This window comes from Ricinus communis, chromosome 2 (genome assembly GCF_019578655.1).
Source record: "Ricinus communis isolate WT05 ecotype wild-type chromosome 2, ASM1957865v1, whole genome shotgun sequence".
Taxonomy (NCBI): domain Eukaryota; kingdom Viridiplantae; phylum Streptophyta; class Magnoliopsida; order Malpighiales; family Euphorbiaceae; genus Ricinus; species Ricinus communis.
In genome coordinates this window covers 34,454,217-34,473,290 of record NC_063257.1, presented here as the reverse complement: position 1 = coordinate 34,473,290, position 19,074 = coordinate 34,454,217, and the positions used below count along the sequence as shown (strand labels likewise).

The 19,074-nt window shown below is 30.7% G+C and overlaps 1 protein-coding gene across 1 annotated transcript; it reads right to left on the bottom strand.

Moving 5' to 3' along the window:
- Nucleotides 1-1,255: 1,255 nt before the first annotated feature.
- Nucleotides 1,256-17,459, bottom strand: LOC8264465 (putative autophagy-related protein 11). The gene is made up of 20 exons (XM_015716420.2): nucleotides 17,259-17,459; nucleotides 16,884-17,122; nucleotides 16,660-16,751; nucleotides 15,845-16,012; nucleotides 15,367-15,504; nucleotides 15,037-15,231; nucleotides 14,732-14,896; nucleotides 14,488-14,625; nucleotides 14,162-14,354; nucleotides 13,119-13,240; nucleotides 10,766-11,012; nucleotides 8,894-9,163; nucleotides 8,742-8,795; nucleotides 8,471-8,656; nucleotides 7,942-8,088; nucleotides 5,770-5,925; nucleotides 4,456-4,665; nucleotides 3,420-3,569; nucleotides 2,217-2,426; nucleotides 1,256-1,780 (listed from the first exon to the last, which is right to left on the bottom strand). Exons 6-20 carry the CDS (start codon nucleotides 15,098-15,100, stop codon nucleotides 1,594-1,596), a joined length of 2,499 nt encoding a protein of 832 aa, XP_015571906.2. The 5' UTR covers nucleotides 15,101-15,231; nucleotides 15,367-15,504; nucleotides 15,845-16,012; nucleotides 16,660-16,751; nucleotides 16,884-17,122; nucleotides 17,259-17,459; the 3' UTR covers nucleotides 1,256-1,593.
- Nucleotides 17,460-19,074: the final 1,615 nt, after the last annotated feature.

Sequence of the window (19,074 nt, the reverse complement as noted above, 5' to 3'; positions counted from 1 at the left end):
TATAATAAGTGTTCTCATAGTTCCTTGAGAGATCGACCTCGTGGTGAACTTACCCTTACTATACGAACGTTTCGTACACTTGCGAGTACTAAAAAAGACACTTGGTTGCGCGCCCGAATTCGAGTTAACCTTTAGCATGTAAGGTGAAATTTAATATACCAATATATCTAAAAATTGACAAAATAAAAAATAAACATAGTTACAATAAATAATAAATATTATTCCTATGAATGATGAATATTAATGTTTATCATGCTTTTAATCATAAAATTATTAATTATATATGAATGAAATTATGAGTTTGTCAAATGTGTAAAAAATTAGTTCCAATCAATAATAATGAAATCTTTTAGTATTTGAAGACTTTCTGAAAGTTATAGTATATTAATTTTAATAAATAATTAATCTTTTCATTTGTATATCGAATTTTAATTTTTATGAAGTATGACTAATCGAAAAGATTAAAAAAATATATTAATAATTATATTAATTTTTGAATTCTATCTGCCTATAAAATAACTTTTCATAAATATATGAAAAATTTTATTTAATATAAAAATTATTTGATATAATATTAATTTTTATAAATAATTTTATCATTATTTTAAATATAAAATTAAAAAAAGAATTGTTTAATCCCACCGTAAAGTCTTTTCTGGACCACTTTGTGGTCCACGAACCACCTTATAAATTGCATTTTTTTAAATATCATAAAAAATCTTAAGTAATTCACTCATCCAAAACAAATAATATAATTTTACCATATGCCAATTTTCTTTTTTACCATCAATGATTAAATATGTGCAGTACTTCAAAATTTGCTTAAAAACCGTTAAGCAAATGACACAAGTAACATCTTATATTTAGAAAATGAGGTATAATATCTTAAATTATATTACTTTATATTTATGACTCATCCATTTAAATGAGTTAAACTCATTCTATTTATATGATGGATGAAATTAAGCCTTCTTAGATTCCATTAAGATTGAGTGAAATTTATATTTATTTAAATAATAATTATAGACAACAAACGACTAAAATTGTGTAACATAATGATATGAACACGATATTAGGATAATTATATAAAAATACTTTTTTATTGACAAAAAATAGACATTATGTAACTTTATTTATACTAAAAAAATTATGTCATAAATTTTCTTTTTTAAGTGAATTATCTCGGAAAAAAAAGTTAATATTTCTTCTATTCTTTTTTTTATTTGAATAATGATGCAACTATTACGTTAGTAGAAACAAAGAAAAGAGAGTGATCTATTCTATACCAATAAGTACCAATACATATTGGGAGTTGGTTCATCCATTTTATACTATCGAATGCATAGAGATTTGTTCATCATTCTTAGAAAAAGAGAAAAGAACCCCATATTAATGCAGGCATTACCTCACTAGTAATGGCAAAGGTGAAATTTTGCCTTCAACTTTGACATAAAAGACCGTTTAAACAGCCTGAAACATTAACCTTTTATGGATAATCCTTTCTTTAAAGGTCCAGAAATTGTCAACTTGTCAAACATTGTATGTATCCATTTCAAACTACTAGTTAGTAGTGCACTTTCCTTCAAAAGGCCCTCACTTGGTGCAGAATACAAATTTATTTCTTTTTGTGACATTTTTGGGTTGACAAGCACTGAGGGCAAGAACAATTGTCCGTGAACAAATTTGTTCCTCAGTGGAAATTCCTTTCATCTTTGCAGCCGCAACATTCTCCTCCTCCGATCTCTCCTCTCCCAGGACTGCAGCAGAGGAAACTAATTGCCTGTTCATTAGAATAAAATAGTTGAGAAAAAAACTAAAAAGAAAATGTTCCTGGCTCCAAGGCTAAGTTCAACCAAAAACAAATAACAGTTATTAAATCGTTAGCACCTCATAAAAACATTTCTCCTAAAATAGCTATTAATACGAATAAGAGAAACTCTGTTATAGCCATTGCTGTACATTCAATCTACTCTACGGAGAGGAATACATAACATCTCTATTTGGTCATTTAGGCAAAATAGGAACAAAAGCACATGTGAGAACAATGAAACCAATAGGAATCGAGAAAACATGAAATGGAGCAACCACCTAAATCTTGTCTATAATTAATCAAGTCACTTTGCACAGCACACTAAGTTGATATCACATTTCTCTTTCTTGTTAGACGTCATTTTTACTAATTCTACACTATTTATAATAAACATCAAGTATGAAACCTGTTTGTGCAACCACCGTTAATGCTTTTCACATCCTTACGTTCTCTTTTCTTTTTCTTCTTTACACGTTTTTGCATGTTTTCAACCACTAAATCTTTAGATGACGCGTCTATTTCTTTGAGCTTATCATAAGTCTTGCTCACTTTTCCTTCCACCTTTTTCTTCTTTGATTTTCTCTTCTCCTTAGGGATAGAATCACCTTCAAGATACCTGATCAAACAAATAAACTTTCTTAACACAAAATCAAGATGAATGCTTTGAGAAATGAGAAACAAGGACATTACTTTCAACTCCTCCTCTGCCCCATCCACAGAAGCCCTTACCCTCGTTTGATTTCCTCATTTAGACCAATAATACTCCAATCTCTAATTACAAGCAACTCAGTCGTTACCATTTTTCCCTTCCTTAATTGCCACAGTACAGGACCTTTGTGCAGTTTGTCATGCATACGTTCATTTATATTTAGATTCCAACCATGTTCATAAGACAATGACAAAAATAGTAAACTTTCAAACGATAATTACGATTCATCCCACTAGCTACATTAGTTTGTCAATCTGCAACTTTTTCGAACCATTACCAAAATTGTCATTAATTCATGATATATGAAGTAAAATAATTTGCACAATTTTCTCTAATGTATAAAATATACCAATTAAATGTATGAAACAATGTAAAATGAAAGAAATACATAAATACATACATATATATATATATACACACACACATGTATATATAATATATATTTATTCATGAATAGAACTTTTTATCTTTAAATTTTTAGAATTAATCTTTTAGCAACAACTTACAATGAGAAATAGTTTGTTTTAGAAGGGCACTTCCTAGCATACTTCTATGAATGTGGGTAGTAATGAATGTAAAGAGTAAATATTTCTTGATCTTGCTTTATGATCAATGGTTAGCTGCAACCATGTTCATAAGAGAAATTGCTTCAAGCAAGAGGTAAGGACCCCAGCTTCATCAACCACAACCATGACTCAGGTATTGTATGCTTATGACAATCATACAACATGGCAAGTTGACTTGCCTATATTTAAGGGTTTGACAACCATGTCGGCTTCTAAAACTTTAAATCTATACTTAAATGACTTTGATGACAGGGGTGGAACATCATTTGCTTCAAATGGAGTAACAAGATGAGAAATTTCCTAAGGTAAATCATGAGAGAGAAATTATCCTCACATTTTTTTCTCTGAATTTGTTACCACAGAGTCAGCATCTAGGGGAAGAACCTGCTTTCCAGAACTAATGCCATTCTCAGAGGATTTCTTACATATCTCAACTTTACTAACATCCTCTGGGTCCGGCTTTTTAGAGGCTAAAGACACATGCCTGCAGAAAAAAAAAGCATTTAATTATTAGATCAAGAAAAAGAAAGGCTTCCCTCAAAGACTAGCTAAAGAATTGCTCCTGAAGAAGATTAAATAATATGAAAATAGGACCAGTTATCTGCTTGTAATGTTTCTATTTCTTTTAGTTGTAACATCTCTACCTATATAACTTCGCATTTGGAGATGCATGATATAGGTGTCAAAAGAATAGATTTTTCAAGATAAGCTTCCATGACAACCTAGTGCTAGAATAAAAATCCTTCACAATGGCTAGGATGTCACCATCAAATAAATTATTTAAATTATTAATGATAAATTCTGGTATGTCAGAATTCTCCAATATGTCAAATTGTCCTAGTTTCTCATGCTCCAAAATACTATCTAGTAGTTAGCAAAAGGCATAATTAGATCAACAAAGTGTTGCACTTGTTTTAGCTAGCGTCGCATGAGCAGCATTCTGTATTTTAGGCTATTAAAATATTAACTTTGATATCAGACAAACTTGAGATTGCAAATGTCTAATAGAAAAGATTCAACTATGTAGAATTTGCATGTTACAAACACAACTAAATCCAAACACAGCATCAAATATATAGGTTGAGCTGCATATTAGTAATATTGAAATAATAGATTCACAGTGAACAAAAGCTCTAGCCTTTTAGAATTGCATATATGTAGAACAACAAAACGAATTGGTATCAAGAAAATAAACTAAATAACAAGCATAAAATTGAGCAGTCAGTAAAACCAACTTCATGTTCCCCTGCATCAATCATCAAGTCATTCATTTTGCACAAGAAATCAAGTTGCTACTAACACTTAAATCAGCATGAAGGCAAACAAATTAGAGTTCTAGAATATCTTTACAATTGAATAAAGTATGAAACCTGTTTGTGCAACCATCCTCAATACTCTTTGCATCCTTATGCTCTCTTTTCCTTTTCTTCTTTTCACGTTTTTGCTCGTTTTCGATCTCCAACTCTTTAGATGAAATAGGTATATTATTGAGCTTGTCATCAGTCATGCTCACTCCTGATTCAGCATTTTTCTTCTTTGACTTTCTCTTCTCCATGAGGGTAGAATCACCATCCACATGCCTGGTCAAAAATAAACTATCTTATTACAAAATCAAGATGAGTTCTTTGAGAAGTATGAATATAATTTTCAACTCTTTTCTCTGCCCTAGCCACAAGCTTCTAACCACGTTTAATTTCTTCTTTTTAACCACTACTAGAAAACATTATAGTTTCGCCATTTTTCCATTCTATAAATGCCACAAGCAAGGACATCTATTTAGTTTGGTTATGCACATGGTCATTTATGTTCCTGCAAACATAGGTTTACCACAAATTTCATATGATAGTTACCGTTATATAGAATATAAATAACTATATTACTCAATAAACCTTGTACTATAAAAGATCAATTCAAAATATAAGATCTATTGCCATACTAAAATAAGAAAATATTAAGTTTTTGTGAATATATAGACAAGACCAAGGTATTCATCCTTCATTATTATTATATTAATAATCTAATTTGTAACAAGACCCACCTAAAATGATTATATTAAAACAAATAAAACCATTTTGTACATTAATCATACATCTATTTTTCTACACTACATTCACACTACCTGCATTAGTTAGTTAAATCTGGAGTCTTTTCATCTATTATCAAAATTGTTGTTAATCTATGATAAATGAAGTATAAACTATAATTTTTAAGGTTTAGCTGCACAATAATCTCCAATATATAGACATCAACATAATGTACGCTAAGCAATAGCATGTTTAACAAGACTGCTTCCTAGCATCCTATTTTTTAGAACATGATGATTTATTAATGTAAAGACTAAATATTTGTTTGTCTTATGTTTTATGAAAAATGGTTAGCATTGATCATCAGTTTTATTCATGAAAAATTGCTCCAAGCAGGCGGTGCTATTACATTATGGCCATGTAACCCTAGCTTCATTAAATTAGAGCATGACCCAAATATCCAAATGCTTATGACATCATTCAACATGCCAGCGTGAGTCATTTTTATTTAAGGTTTGACAGCCATTTTCATTTCTAAAACTTTACATATATACCTAAATAAATTTGATGGTAGAGGTGTAAGCATCATTTGCTTTAAGTACGAGAGTAACAAGATTAAAAAATTTCTAAGATAAATCATATGATAGGAATCATCCTCACATTTTATTCTCCAAATTTGAAATTGCAGGGTCAGCAACTAAAGGAAGAACTATCTTTCCAGAACTAATATCATTCTCAGTGGACTTTTCGTCTGTCTGAACTTCTCTAACATTCGCTGGATCCTGCTCATCTGACACTAAAGATACAAGAAATTGCCTGTTGAAAAAGTAACACTTGATCATTAAATCAAGACAGAGAAACTCTTGCCTCAAAGACTAGCTAAAGAATTGCATCTCAAATAAGTTTAAATAAAACAAATACCAGGCTGGTATTTTACATGTTTCCATTTTGTTTAGCTATAATAACATCTCTACCTATATAATCTATGAAAATTGAACTGTAAGGATTAGAAGAATAGATTTTTCAAGATGGCTTTTCATGAGAACTTAGTAACAGGCTAGTAATCCTTCGCAATGGCATAGATGTCACCATCCAGTACTTGATTCAAATTATCAATGGCAATTTTTTGTATGATCACAGAACCCTCCAGTATGTCAATTCTCACGGTCCAGAACACCATCTAATAGGTAGAATAAGACATGTTAGATGAACCCAATGTTGTACTTGGTTTGATGAGCGTAACATGGGCAGTTTTCAGAATTGCAGGATATTCAAAAGTTACATTTCATATCAAACAAACTTAAGAATAACAAATGTGTAATGCAAATGATTCAGCCGTGTGTTGTTTGCATCCAACGAAAGCATCAAATATTTAGGTTAAACTGCATATTAGTAAGATACAATAGATTCACAGTGATCAACAGCTCTAGCCTTCCCAAAATTCAAGCATTGCAGCTGCAACTCAGGCGAAAAATGATAATTTGTATGAGTAAGAAATCTAACTTCCAATTTTCTACTAATTTCTTGAATTATACAACCATATTTCATGTTCATTCAATAAAGCAGATGCAGTTAGAGAATTGTAACTTTAAAAATTTCTTTGATGTAATTATTCGTTACGAAAATGATATATTTTCTTGTAATGGTGATCTAATAGGATGTTTAAGGTTTAGTATTTTTTAGAACTCCTAAATTGCTGTTTTATTTGGACTTCCTTCCTAACATCATAACAGAACATAACAATAAGAGATTATTACTTTTAAACCTTTGTGCTTTTTCTATAGTTGAGTGCTTGGGTTAGAGTTCTTGTACATATAGTTCCTTAGTGATTCTATGTCAAGAGCTCGGTATTGATTTGAATTTATCTATCCAATTCATTACCATCATTCTTTAACAAGTCATCAAGACATTAAATAGATATTATTACATGCTGTACAGCTGTAAAGTCATAAAAGAGATTCCTTTTTTTTTCTTCTTAAGCGCAGGGAGGGGCTTTCCTAGCATATTAGAATAAATCTTAAATGTTCTTAAAGAAAAACAAGAGTCCTAAACCAAATAGGGCGTATTAAGGACAATATTTCAATGCCAATTTATCCTTGCAAGACTTTTGACTCTATTAGCATTTTAACAATTGTCACCTCTATTGCACTTCCAGGCTATTTTTCTTTCCTTTAATCTTCAATATACTTAATTTCTCTTGCTCTTTAAAAATTCAAGAATTAATTTCCCTGCTAAACATACATAAAGGTATATGATTAATTAGCTGGTGATAAATATATGATTAAACTGCAAGTTCAAAACAAATCTTCAAATGATGCATAAATGAAATTGGTATTCATCAGCGAACATTAGACCGGACTAAATTTAACTAAGCTTAGTTCGTCTTGTTGTACCACTTTTTTCCAAGTTAGTTTAGTTCTACTCTACCCCTTTCTTACTCCATCCGGTATAATATGCCAATTTTGACCATCCAAAATGAGGCATTGAAGGATCTATAACTCACATAATCAAACAATCTACCGTCTCCATTTCCTTCACTCGTCCTCAAATATGAAATAGGTACCCGCTCTAAGCTTCTCCCAAATGCACTCATTATGAACTTTGACCATCTTTGTATTCCTAAAAATCCATCTTAACATCCTCATTTCCATTAATCAGCAATCATTATTAACTGATATTTTCACAAATTTAGACACAACTATTGAGATTAAAGCCAAGTTATTGTTGAAAAGAACTGTCATGGCCATTGGACTATATCTAAATATTCAATAGCATGCCTATGTCCAATGTTCAAAACTAGGTCATTATCCAATTAGCCAGTAAATTTAAAACCTGTTTCTGAACTCATCCTCCATGTTCTCCACCTCCTGATGCTTTCTTTTCTTTTTCTTCTCCTTTTCAAGCTTTTGCATGTCTCTAACCGCCAACTGTGTAGGTGGTTCAGATACATCTTCGTCTAACAAATCACCATGAGCATGCCTGGTCAAGAAAACAAACTACTTCAAACATAAAATCAAGATGGTTAAAGAAACAAAGTTACACTCATGCCAACCCCCTCTCTGCCTTGGCCTTGGGTCAAAAGAAAGAGAAAAAAAAAAAAGAAAAGAAAAGGTAGTCAAGGCATGTTCTGAACTTTTAGAAAGATAAGATCATTATGCAAGTTCAAATGGCAGAATTTGAACGAGAAAGATGTTTTTCAGTAATCATTGCGACTTGTAACTTTACAAGTTAACCACTACATCGGTTTTATTATTCTACCAAAGTTGATGGACATAACTGTAACAATACAAAGACTAGATCTTCCATAATACTAATAGCCATATCTTTACAGCTATTAATCTGGCATCAAATAAACATAAACCTGATTTCACAATTGTCCTCAATGTATTTCGCAACCTGATGCTCTTTCTTCCTTTTCTTTTTCTCTAGCTTTTGCATATTTATGACCTCCAACTCCGCAGTTTTATCATTCAGCTTGTCAGCAGTAATGCTTACACTAACATCTAGCTTCTGCTTTGCTTTATGCACCAAATCACCATTAATTGACCTGGTTAAGAGAAATACTTCAAGCACAAAATCAAGGTGGACACAAAAATTTCCAAGGGATTACACAAAGAATTACTCAGTCTCACCTATTCCCACTAAGAATATTCTCCACATGTTCTTGTGTAACAATCTCAGAAGAACTGTGCACAAAAAATTTCCAAATTCCAAATTCTCCATCAGTACCTTAAATGATGTTAGCAGTTGCAAGATTGTAATTACTTAAGTTAAAACAATAAACCTATTGCAATCAATTTTCAGACAAGTGCTACAGTTGTTTCCTTCAACTTGATTATCATTTTCTTTGCTAATAAGCTTGGAATTTCTGGACTTCATGTGGCTCCTACTTTTCTCCTTCTGCGGTTTTTCAGAGGATCTTGGTTTAATCACAGTTGAAGATAAGGGGTCACTTTGGCATTCTTTAAGTGTCATAGTTGGATTGACCTCCACCTTTCTATTCAATAGTTCTGCTTGTGTATCCTCCTTTACGATCAAAGCTTCAATACATAGCCTGTTGAGCCATACATTCAGTCAACAAGAAGATCACAAGGGACAAGCTCTTAAGAAAAAACAAAATGCAGCTTCCATAACTAATAATACGCAAACTACTCCAAACCATCTAGTTTACTTTTTAAGTGTCATTCCTAACAATTTTCTTTGTACTTTACCTGTAATGTAGGACCAGTTTTCAAAATGATCAATGGGCTATATCAACATCAAGTCTACACATTGCAGTAAAATCCACAAAAAAGGATAGAAAAGAAATACACGTTCCATGTTTTCCTTCCGATGATATGTTATGATAGCACTTAGATATAACATTTATTGTACAACAAAGTTGCTGGTATTTGGCTATAACATGCATTAAGTAGCTTAGTCTTGGTGCAAATGACTCATCAGATAGTCTAGCAAATAATATTATCACATAATGGAAGATCATTCCAAAGACCAAAAAAATGACAGAATTTACAAGAAATGTAATGCCATTTTTATGAACCATGAAGTAATAAGTAAATTATCTATTATTTCACAATGCTAAAAAATAGACAATTGAACCAAAAGTTTCTAAGTCAGGCATTTCAGCAAACTCAATCAGGAACACCATTTACATAGGTAGAATCAGACTGCATGACAGAAATATGGGGCCTTCCTATTTTGCTTGATTTTGGTATTGGAATGCAAAAAGAAAATTGTTGATTTATAATATTTAACGTAATTATATTGTTTCTCTTAGAGTCTTAGTGGTCCATAGAGTAATGGGCTTGAGTTGATGTTCTAGCCTTTTATCAAAATGGTTGAAGCCAATTTTTGATTTGCTGCACCAACTTACAAGCTACTCATTTCCTTTCTTCTTTTCCATGTGGGATCTTTTTATCTTCTTTCTTTCTTTCTGTTACTATAATTTCCTTTCATATTTCCCATTCTCCAACAGTTTCTCTAATTTAATTAATATGCGAATCTTTTACTTTAAAGAAACAGGCCAACCACACATCTTGGGAAGTATAAAGATTTGGAACAAACTTGCATGAAATCAATTCTAAAGTTAGTGGCAGGATGATTTTTGTGAGCAAAGGCTCCTTAAATAAATCTCACCTCTTTAACTTCTCTATCATATTTTTTAAAGACATGTGCCACTTTCTTCTCTGTTTTAGCCAAAGTAATTTAGACCTCAATTTACTAGACCATAACCATCAATCTACTAGCACTATAAACAATAACTGGTACGCTTTTGCTCTCTCTATCTCTGTAGATGATACTATCATGGCACCACTAGCCAATTATTTGCTTCAGCTGGTTTTTATACATTTCTTGCTCTGGCTTTCGCTCTCTCTATACTTGTGGATGATACTACCTACTATCACTATAAATAACAACTGTTATACATTTCTTGCTCTGGCTATCCCATTGTTTCATATGACTATCTTATGGTTTTTATACAATAATATTCTTGCTTGATAGTATCCTTTGGCACAACAATATTCTAGTATTTCATTGTTATATTTCTTTTCCCTAGCAGCGTCATACCTACGTCCATTAAGATTATACCATAATGATTATGTGAAGCCAAAACAATCAGAATGAAGAGCAAAAATGTTCAAATGAAAGGTCTTACCTTTCTGCATCTCCAGCAGGTACAGCAGCATCAATTTCTTGATCATCACCCTGACCATCATGCTTTTTAAGAAAAATCCCGTCCTGAATTTTATCTATTTCAGCCCTTGAGGCAGCTGAGTTGTCTTTTCCATTTTCTTCTTCCGATGCAGATATCGTGCAATGTTGCTGACAAGCTGATATGGTCATGGCTCTCTCGAGCAGATTGCACACTAAAGCTTCGTCATCTTTTGACTTCTCAACAACAACTGAAATATTAACTCAAACTTGTAAATAACAGTTGTAACATAAATTCATAATAAACATAAGAACTTCCATATCTTAGGCCAAAAAAGCCCTCAGAGAAAGAAAAATTTACATTGTAGCTAGCTACATTGTCATACAAAGAATTAATTAAACAACTTGAGAGATAACAAGACAAAAATAAACTATCAAATCTATGGAGTTGCATTCGCTAGACGGTACTTGCTGGAAATCTAACTTACTGTTAGCCATGTCTCATGTTTAAATTAAGTCCAATTTTTCAACTAGAAAAGAGAAAAAAGAATCTCCAAGGCCTTTAAATCTATCATCATAAATGCATCCAACACATATTAAAGAGTAGCATTTGCGAATTAGTTTAATAATTCATGTATCATACCAATCATTCCACTAATATCTAGTAAGCTCGAAAACACTGCATGAAAACAGAATAGTGATGTTCTAATTAAAATTATTAACAAACACGATTTAGCAAACGAATTTATTTTACCCCATATATTACAGACACAATAAATTTTTCCTTTATGTTTTGCTAAGAAATCAGAAAATTTATGTATCTACCACAAAAGCATCAGTCAACACATAGAATGCTCAAATAATAAGAAATATTAACCATTTTTGCACATATTAGGAAGGGAGCAATCTTATAATAATATTTTATTCTAACATAAAAGATCTTTATCCTAATCATGAACTAAAAGAGAAGCAGAGAAAATAGTATAAAGAGTGTTCAGTCACAATCAAAAGAAAGCTATAGACATATATGGTGAACTTTGGAAATCAAAGAGCTAACACTGAGTAAAAGATAAAGTGTGGAAACTTTGATTGATAACTAAAACCAATTTCATGAGACATCTCTCAAATTTATGGCAATTAAAAATCATAAATAGCATTACTGAGAAAATATCAAAAGTTGAAAAGATAAAATGTTGGAAAACAATCACATGTTTGAGTAAATAAGGGAACTTCAAATTTTGTTAATAATAAAGAACCGCTGAAGTTAAAATCTAGATGTGTATAATACATGGAACATCAACTGTGATATTGATTTCCTTTTCTTTTATTGAATGGTAAAGTTTTACATGTAAATTAATTGCTTTATAATAAATAGATACAGTAACACGTCACAGATTTATGGTATAACTTCTCCTACCACATTGTACATTGTAATTTCTCGCAAAAATTTACACACGGTTGCCACCTCACCCAACAAAAAGGAATTCCATATCAGTGGGATTGAAGGAAGAAAAGAAGATGATAATACAAGACAAAGCTTCCATACTACAATAGTAACAAAGCTTGTCTTCAATTACATAATAGGAGAAAGTAGATAGACACTATATCCAAGAGGCCTAATAGCCCAAACAATCCAAACCTTTATGAAATTTTGTTAATTTGGCCAATTCTTTAAAATTGTCAAATTTAGCAGGGATTTAGCAAATTGGGTGCAGTTTTGGCATAATTGAGTTGATATGGATTCCAATTAGGAAATGAGAAATCAAAATTGATGGGTCCTAATACCACATTATTTATACACGTTACTTAATTTTGAATTCTCATTTTCTAAATTATGCTCATATTACCATTTACATTACTTAATTTTGACCAGCAACTCAATTTAATCAAAATTGCGTTTAATTGGCCAAATCATGACTAAATTGACAATTTTAAAAGAATTGACCAAAATAGCAAAATACGGATTTTTTAAACTGTTAGACCTATCCAAGAACTTCAAATAATTCGTCACTAGGCTACCACCCAATCTAAGCAAGGTCAAAACCAGAAACAAAAATAGGATGTCATTGCCTTCACCACAAAAGCAAACTCCAGCTATATATGAAAATTTAAGAAAAAAAAAAAAAAAAAAGAGGGAGATTATACAAGTACACAGACATGAAGTTATAGAAAGATGAAATTTAATTAATCTTTGGTCTGTGTTTATCATATAAATGATATTGAAATTAAATATAACATATATCAAGCTTAACAAATAATAACAAGGACTCACAAACATCACATAAATAAATGATTTAAAATTTTATTCAACCATAAAAAGCATGAAAGCGTCTAATGGTAACCAAAATCATACAAACCTCCAATTTTTGAATGATTAGAGCAGATCCTGTCAACAGGGTCACCAACAAAATCTTCAAGATTGTTATGTCTGACGTCACTTGAACTCTCCAAAATGCCTGCTTCTTCTTCAGATATATCACTAGAGAATAGACAATCATAATAAATAATAAATAAAAACAGCTGGTAGAACATTATATAATGCTCCAAAAAGAAGAGGATCTAATCATCTCCTATTCCATTTTCTCCCTGTACTTCTCTTTCTTATCAATTAACTCTTTAATAAATTGTAGAAAATAAATTAACATAGTGAAAAGGAAAAATTTGTTCTAGTTTAATGGTCTTCCAATTAGTTTAATTTAGTTTTTCTTATAAAGATAATTACCAAGATTGCAAGGATTTCTATGAATAGCACTTGAATCCCAATATTTAGATACCAAGAAACATTTCGAATCCATGACTACAATATTACAGCACTTTCTCTATATTAGTAAACTATGACCTATATTTTCTTTTAAATAATTTCAAAATTCATTAGAGAGTAGACTTCTTTTATTCCTTTTTCCCCTTCCGTTCTTTTAGCTGAAGTTCCTATTACTGATGCTAGCAAAAGAATAGTAATTTTTGAACCGAAAACTGGCAAAGTTTGTCCTACATTTCCAAAGACAATGTTGCTTTTCTGGCCATGATATACCTACTTATCATACATGTTGATAGCATCAAAAAGCACATCCACAATACTAGGCTCTTTTACAATCCTCACCAGATTAGAAGTCTCATGCACTTAGGCTACCAATTTTAGTGTCAACCCCTATTATGAGGTTTAAGATGTCAAAACGTTTAATATTATCATCTTGGATTTACCAAATTGATATTATATAATAGAATATGTATAACTTATGTATTAATATAATATAACTACAATATAATATTACTAATTATATTAATTTGCACGATATTGCTAATTAAATATAATATTAATAATAGAAAAATAAAAATCAATGTGTATGGACTATAATAGAGAAAAAGAAATCCACTAATATTTTCACAAGCAAACTCTTACCTTCTAGGATTTATATTCAGCAAGACCACATTTTCATCTATGTTCAAGAGTTCCCTTCCCAAGTCTCCACTAATTTCAGCATCTTGGACAACAACTTCATTTTTCTGAACATCATATGTGCTCTCATTTTCAACATCTTGAGCAACAAGAGTCTCTTTCTCCAGATGATTAGCATTCGTCGATGCAGGGATAGCTGAAATTGGAATTAAAATGTCTTAAACAATAAATTTTGCATTTATTTTTCATGAACAAAAATAGATGAAATTAAATGTAGAAGTAAGAATTGATTTTTCTTTATGCATCTTCAGATAATAGTGAATAATAACCAAGTGGTTCAGAAAGCTCTGCAGACTGTTTAACAATTTCATCTTTTTTATTATACTGATGTTGAGAACCATCTACTTTGTTGGTAATGTCCTCCCCAAAATGCTTCACAGCCTCATCATTTTCTAACTCAACTCTGACTGATACGTCAATTCAAACATAAGAAATAAGAAATGAATCATATAATAACAAAAAAATGGAAGTGAGAATCTAATATACAAAATAAAAAAGATAGTGAAATGCAACCAAGCGGTTCTGAAATCTTAACAGCTCCAACTACTTCTTCATGTTGAGCAACATATGTTCTCTCAACAATGTTATAGTGATGGTGAGAACCTTCTATATCGCTAGCATTATCCTCCTCAAGATGCTTAGCATTTCCAACATTATCACTTTCTAACTGCACTGTAGCTGAAATGTCAATTTCAAACATATGAAATGAGATTTAGACTACTTGCAGCCGAAAATAAAGAAAAAGGAAATAAGTCTAACGTAAAATCAAAAGGAGATTTTTTTTCACTTGTATCTTTAAGGAATAAGTGAATGATTACCAAGTGGTTCTGAATGCTCAGAATCCTGAACAACTTCGTCTGTGTACGAAAGTTCCCTTCCCATGTTTCCATCAATTTCAGCATCTTGGGCAACAGCTTCATCTTTCTGAACATCACATGTGCTCTCAGTTGCAACATCTTGGGCAACAGGATTCTCCTTCTCAAGATGATTGGTATTCGTTGACGCAAGTATAGCTGAAATTTCAAATAAAAATGTGTTAAACAATGAGATTTTTTTGCATTTATTTTCCTGAAAGAAAAAGTAGAAAAACAAATATAAAAGCATAGCAGCTTTTTTTAATGCAACTTGAGAAAATAATGAATAATAACCAAGAGATTCAGAAAGCTCTGCAGATTGTTTAACAATTTCATCTTGATGATTACACTGATGTTGAGAACCATCTACTTTGTTGACAATGTCCGCCCCAAAATGCTTCACGACCTCCTCATTTTGTAGCTCAACTCTAACTGAAACATAAATTCAAACACAAGAAATAAGAAATTATCATATAATAACAGAAAATAAAGAAATGAATCTAATATACAAAATAAATACTCCAACAGCTTTTCTCTCGACAATATATAATTGATGCTTAGAGCCTTTTTTATTGCTGGCAATAACCTCCTCATGATTCTAAGTATTTCCAACCTTATCATTTTCTAACTGAACTATATCTGAAATGTCAATTTCAAACATATGAAATGAGAAACATTTTATATTACTCATAACCCAAAAAGACAAAATAACATGAAACAGGAACATATATGTTTTTCCAACTTGTATCTTCAAAGAAAAGTGAATTATTACCAAGTGGTTCTGAATACTCAGAATCTTGAACAACTACTTCACCATTTTTAACATCACATGAGCTCTCAGAAATAATAAATTGCCGCCGAAGACTTTCTACATTACGGATAATATCCTCCGCAAGACGCTTGATCCACAGAGCCTTTTCGTTCCCATACTCAATTATTTCTGAAATGTGAACTTCAAACATGTAAAAGAAGAATTGAAGACAATTGAGAAGAATTAAGGAAACTTACGCACACAAAAAATTTTAAAAAATAAATTAACATTCAGGTAAAGGAAGATTTTTAAAATAAAAATTGTAACGTAAAACGATAAAGAATGATGACCAAGTGGTTTCAAATTCTAATGGCAAGTTACATGTGAACGACCACAATTGAGTGCATAGGAGAAAAATAGAAGACATGCACGAGTATAACAAATTTTCAAGCATCCTAATAGTGCTTGCTTCATGCACAGGGAAGACTTACCGTAGCTAAAAAGACAATGAAATATATTAAATGATGTGTGCTACGTTTTTGCTCTTTTTCCTTGCATGTACAGAAGAATTTGTATGTTTAAGAATGAGACTAGGATGTGAAAGATAAGATATCCACCTAGCTTAATGAACAAACAAATCATGCTAATAACGATTAGCAAGGCAACTGTTTCTGATGAATGCTCCAAAAGCATTTATTTTTGTAAATTAAGTTATTAAACCATTTTAATATCTAGGCCAGCCATTGTTTTGAAGTTGTGCAATTAAAGCCAACAAGGACAAATTCAAACCTAAAATACTTGCTTATAAGTCTGCCTCAGTAAAAATTAAAACATACCTCTAGCTGTACAAGTATCAAGGCAGTTGAACACTTTAAGGGCATTATCATCATTAGCAGCATCGTGGACAGCTTTTAATTTGCAAAAATCACTGATAAAAAGTGAAAGAAACAAAATTCCCACAAAGAAACGTATATGAAGATACAGTAAACCTTATTTGTTTTTCGTTTTAAATATATAAAATGCAAGTTCAAACGAATGAAGAAAGGAAAGGCAAGGATACGTTTGAGTGGAAGAATCAACTTTGGTGATGCGAGGAGGGAGATAATAACCAGAAAGATGAACTTCTCGAGGCCCTTTAACTGTGAAAACTATATCTTCAGACTCTTCAAATTCAAACTCAAGACCAAGTGACCCTTTATTCACAGCACATATGGATATTGGGGGTTTACCCCCAATGCTGCATTGCACATAAGTGAATGTATTCTTATAGGGACAGTAGTAATCATTAACTGTAGTCACCTGTACCCACCAGAAAAATGTTAAAACATCTTTTCGAGTTTGAACGAAGCCAAATTAATATACAACCACTAAAATATGTATACATCAAAGGAAAAAAAATAGAAAAAGAAAAAAGAAAAGAAAAGAATTAGAGAACCTTTGTTATGCGTAGCCTTCTTGGAGCAGAAGAAACAGTGCTGTAAGTGAAAGGTACTCCTACCTTCAGTGAAACCCCTTCATTATAGACCAAAAAACAAAAGAAGGAAAAGGTTAAAACTTGGGAAAGATATAAATAAAAACAGCCACTGCTGCTGATAGTAATGCTAAAAAACTGCAGGTGGTTTTGGTGTTTTTTTATTAGTGTTTAATTGGAAAATACAGTATATAAAAGAACAGGAATCACAGAACCAACCCCAAAACGCCATTTTCTTCATTGAGCAAGATCCTTCAGTTCTTTGTTCTCTAAGGTATTGCCTTGCCTCTTTGTCTTCCCTTATAAGTTTCCTTTGGGAATATATCATAATAAATAATAATAATAATATATGGTAAAGCGTGGGAAAATGGAAAGCAATTATTATTAATTTTTTCATTTTTCGATATTTATTTTTCTAAAATCAACTTTTAAAAATTCTTACAAAATTCAACTCTTTCCAAAAGTTATTTTTCGCATTGCAAACAGAAAAAAAATCTTTAAAATAAAAGGAATCATAATTTTTGTTATGAAAAATTGTTCCAAATTCTAATTTTAAAATAGTTTTAGTCTTCATTTTTAGTTTTAAGATAGTTTTATTCTCGAGATGATTTTGATCTTTCAACAATAATAAATTATAATCTTTCTTTAACCTAAATTTTCCTATCTAATTTTGAGATGAAATGAATAAGAAAAAAATTATATCCTAATTTAATATTTTTATTGTAATTTTATTTAAAATAAAATATATGAAATCTTAAACACTTTGACTGTCTATGTGATATTTCAAAATCTTCCTAATTTTCTGGAAATCATTGTTGATCTAAAAATCTTAAATGTTTATTAAAAAAATAATTTTCCATAAAAATGATGGTTTTGACTTTTTAACAAATAGAAAGATTTGTGCAATCAAATAGGAAGTTTTATAGATGACATCGATGAAACTTTGAACTAAAAAAAATTAACTTTTTGTGTATTTTAATAATTTCTTTGAATCTTTTTAAATTTTATAAATTTAGCTAAAATCGAAAGTGTTTTTAATTAATAATTTAATAAAATATAGATTGAGTAATATAAAAATAGACCGAACACGTAAAAATAAATAAACAGAATAGTGATATAAATTTGAAAAAAATTAATATTATAGTCGAACTATATTTAAATAATCCATCCAAATAGAAAAAAAAAATATCAATTTTGATAGGATCGAGAATTCTCTATATTATTTATCCTATTTTTAGTAAGACAAAAATATTTTCTGATTTTTATATAAAAATTTGAGACACAACATACTATATACATAATATATAGACACTCTTAATATTTACAATTCTTTTATTGACTTTATCGACGAAATGAGTGTTCGGAGAAAAGTTCGTTTGTGCCTTTTTAATCTCTTTGGGAAGGTAATCTGGAACTTGGATCACCTAAAAAAATATCCGTTCATAGCTAATCTGTTGACCAACTATCCGTAATTATGGCCAACTTCTAAGACTGATCCATGCGGTAAAATTATGTCACATGCTAACACATATAGAAAAATTATTAGCATTAGGACTCAAAAATATTTATTTATTTATATTTTCTGATAATTATATCCAATTGTTTTCATTATTAATTTACCAATATAATTGTAAGATAATTATAAAGTAAATAATAAATAATATAATTTGAAATTTAAAAAATAAAAAAAAAAGTCCAAAAAAAACATCTAAATATTTAAAATGATCACCATATGAATAAAGGAACAGTAATTACCTGAATTAGTCATTATAACTTATGT

Coding starts and splice junctions, on each gene's coding strand:
- LOC8264465 (XM_015716420.2), bottom strand. CDS start 15,100: ATGGGAAGGGAACTTTCGTACACAGACGAAGTTGTTCAGGATTCTGAG. Junction 13,241..14,161: donor CTGAATATAAATCCTAGAAG/GTAAGAGTTTGC, acceptor TCTATTCTCTAG/TGATATATCTGAAGAAGAAG. Junction 11,013..13,118: donor TAATCATTCAAAAATTGGAG/GTTTGTATGATT, acceptor TTAATATTTCAG/TTGTTGTTGAGAAGTCAAAA.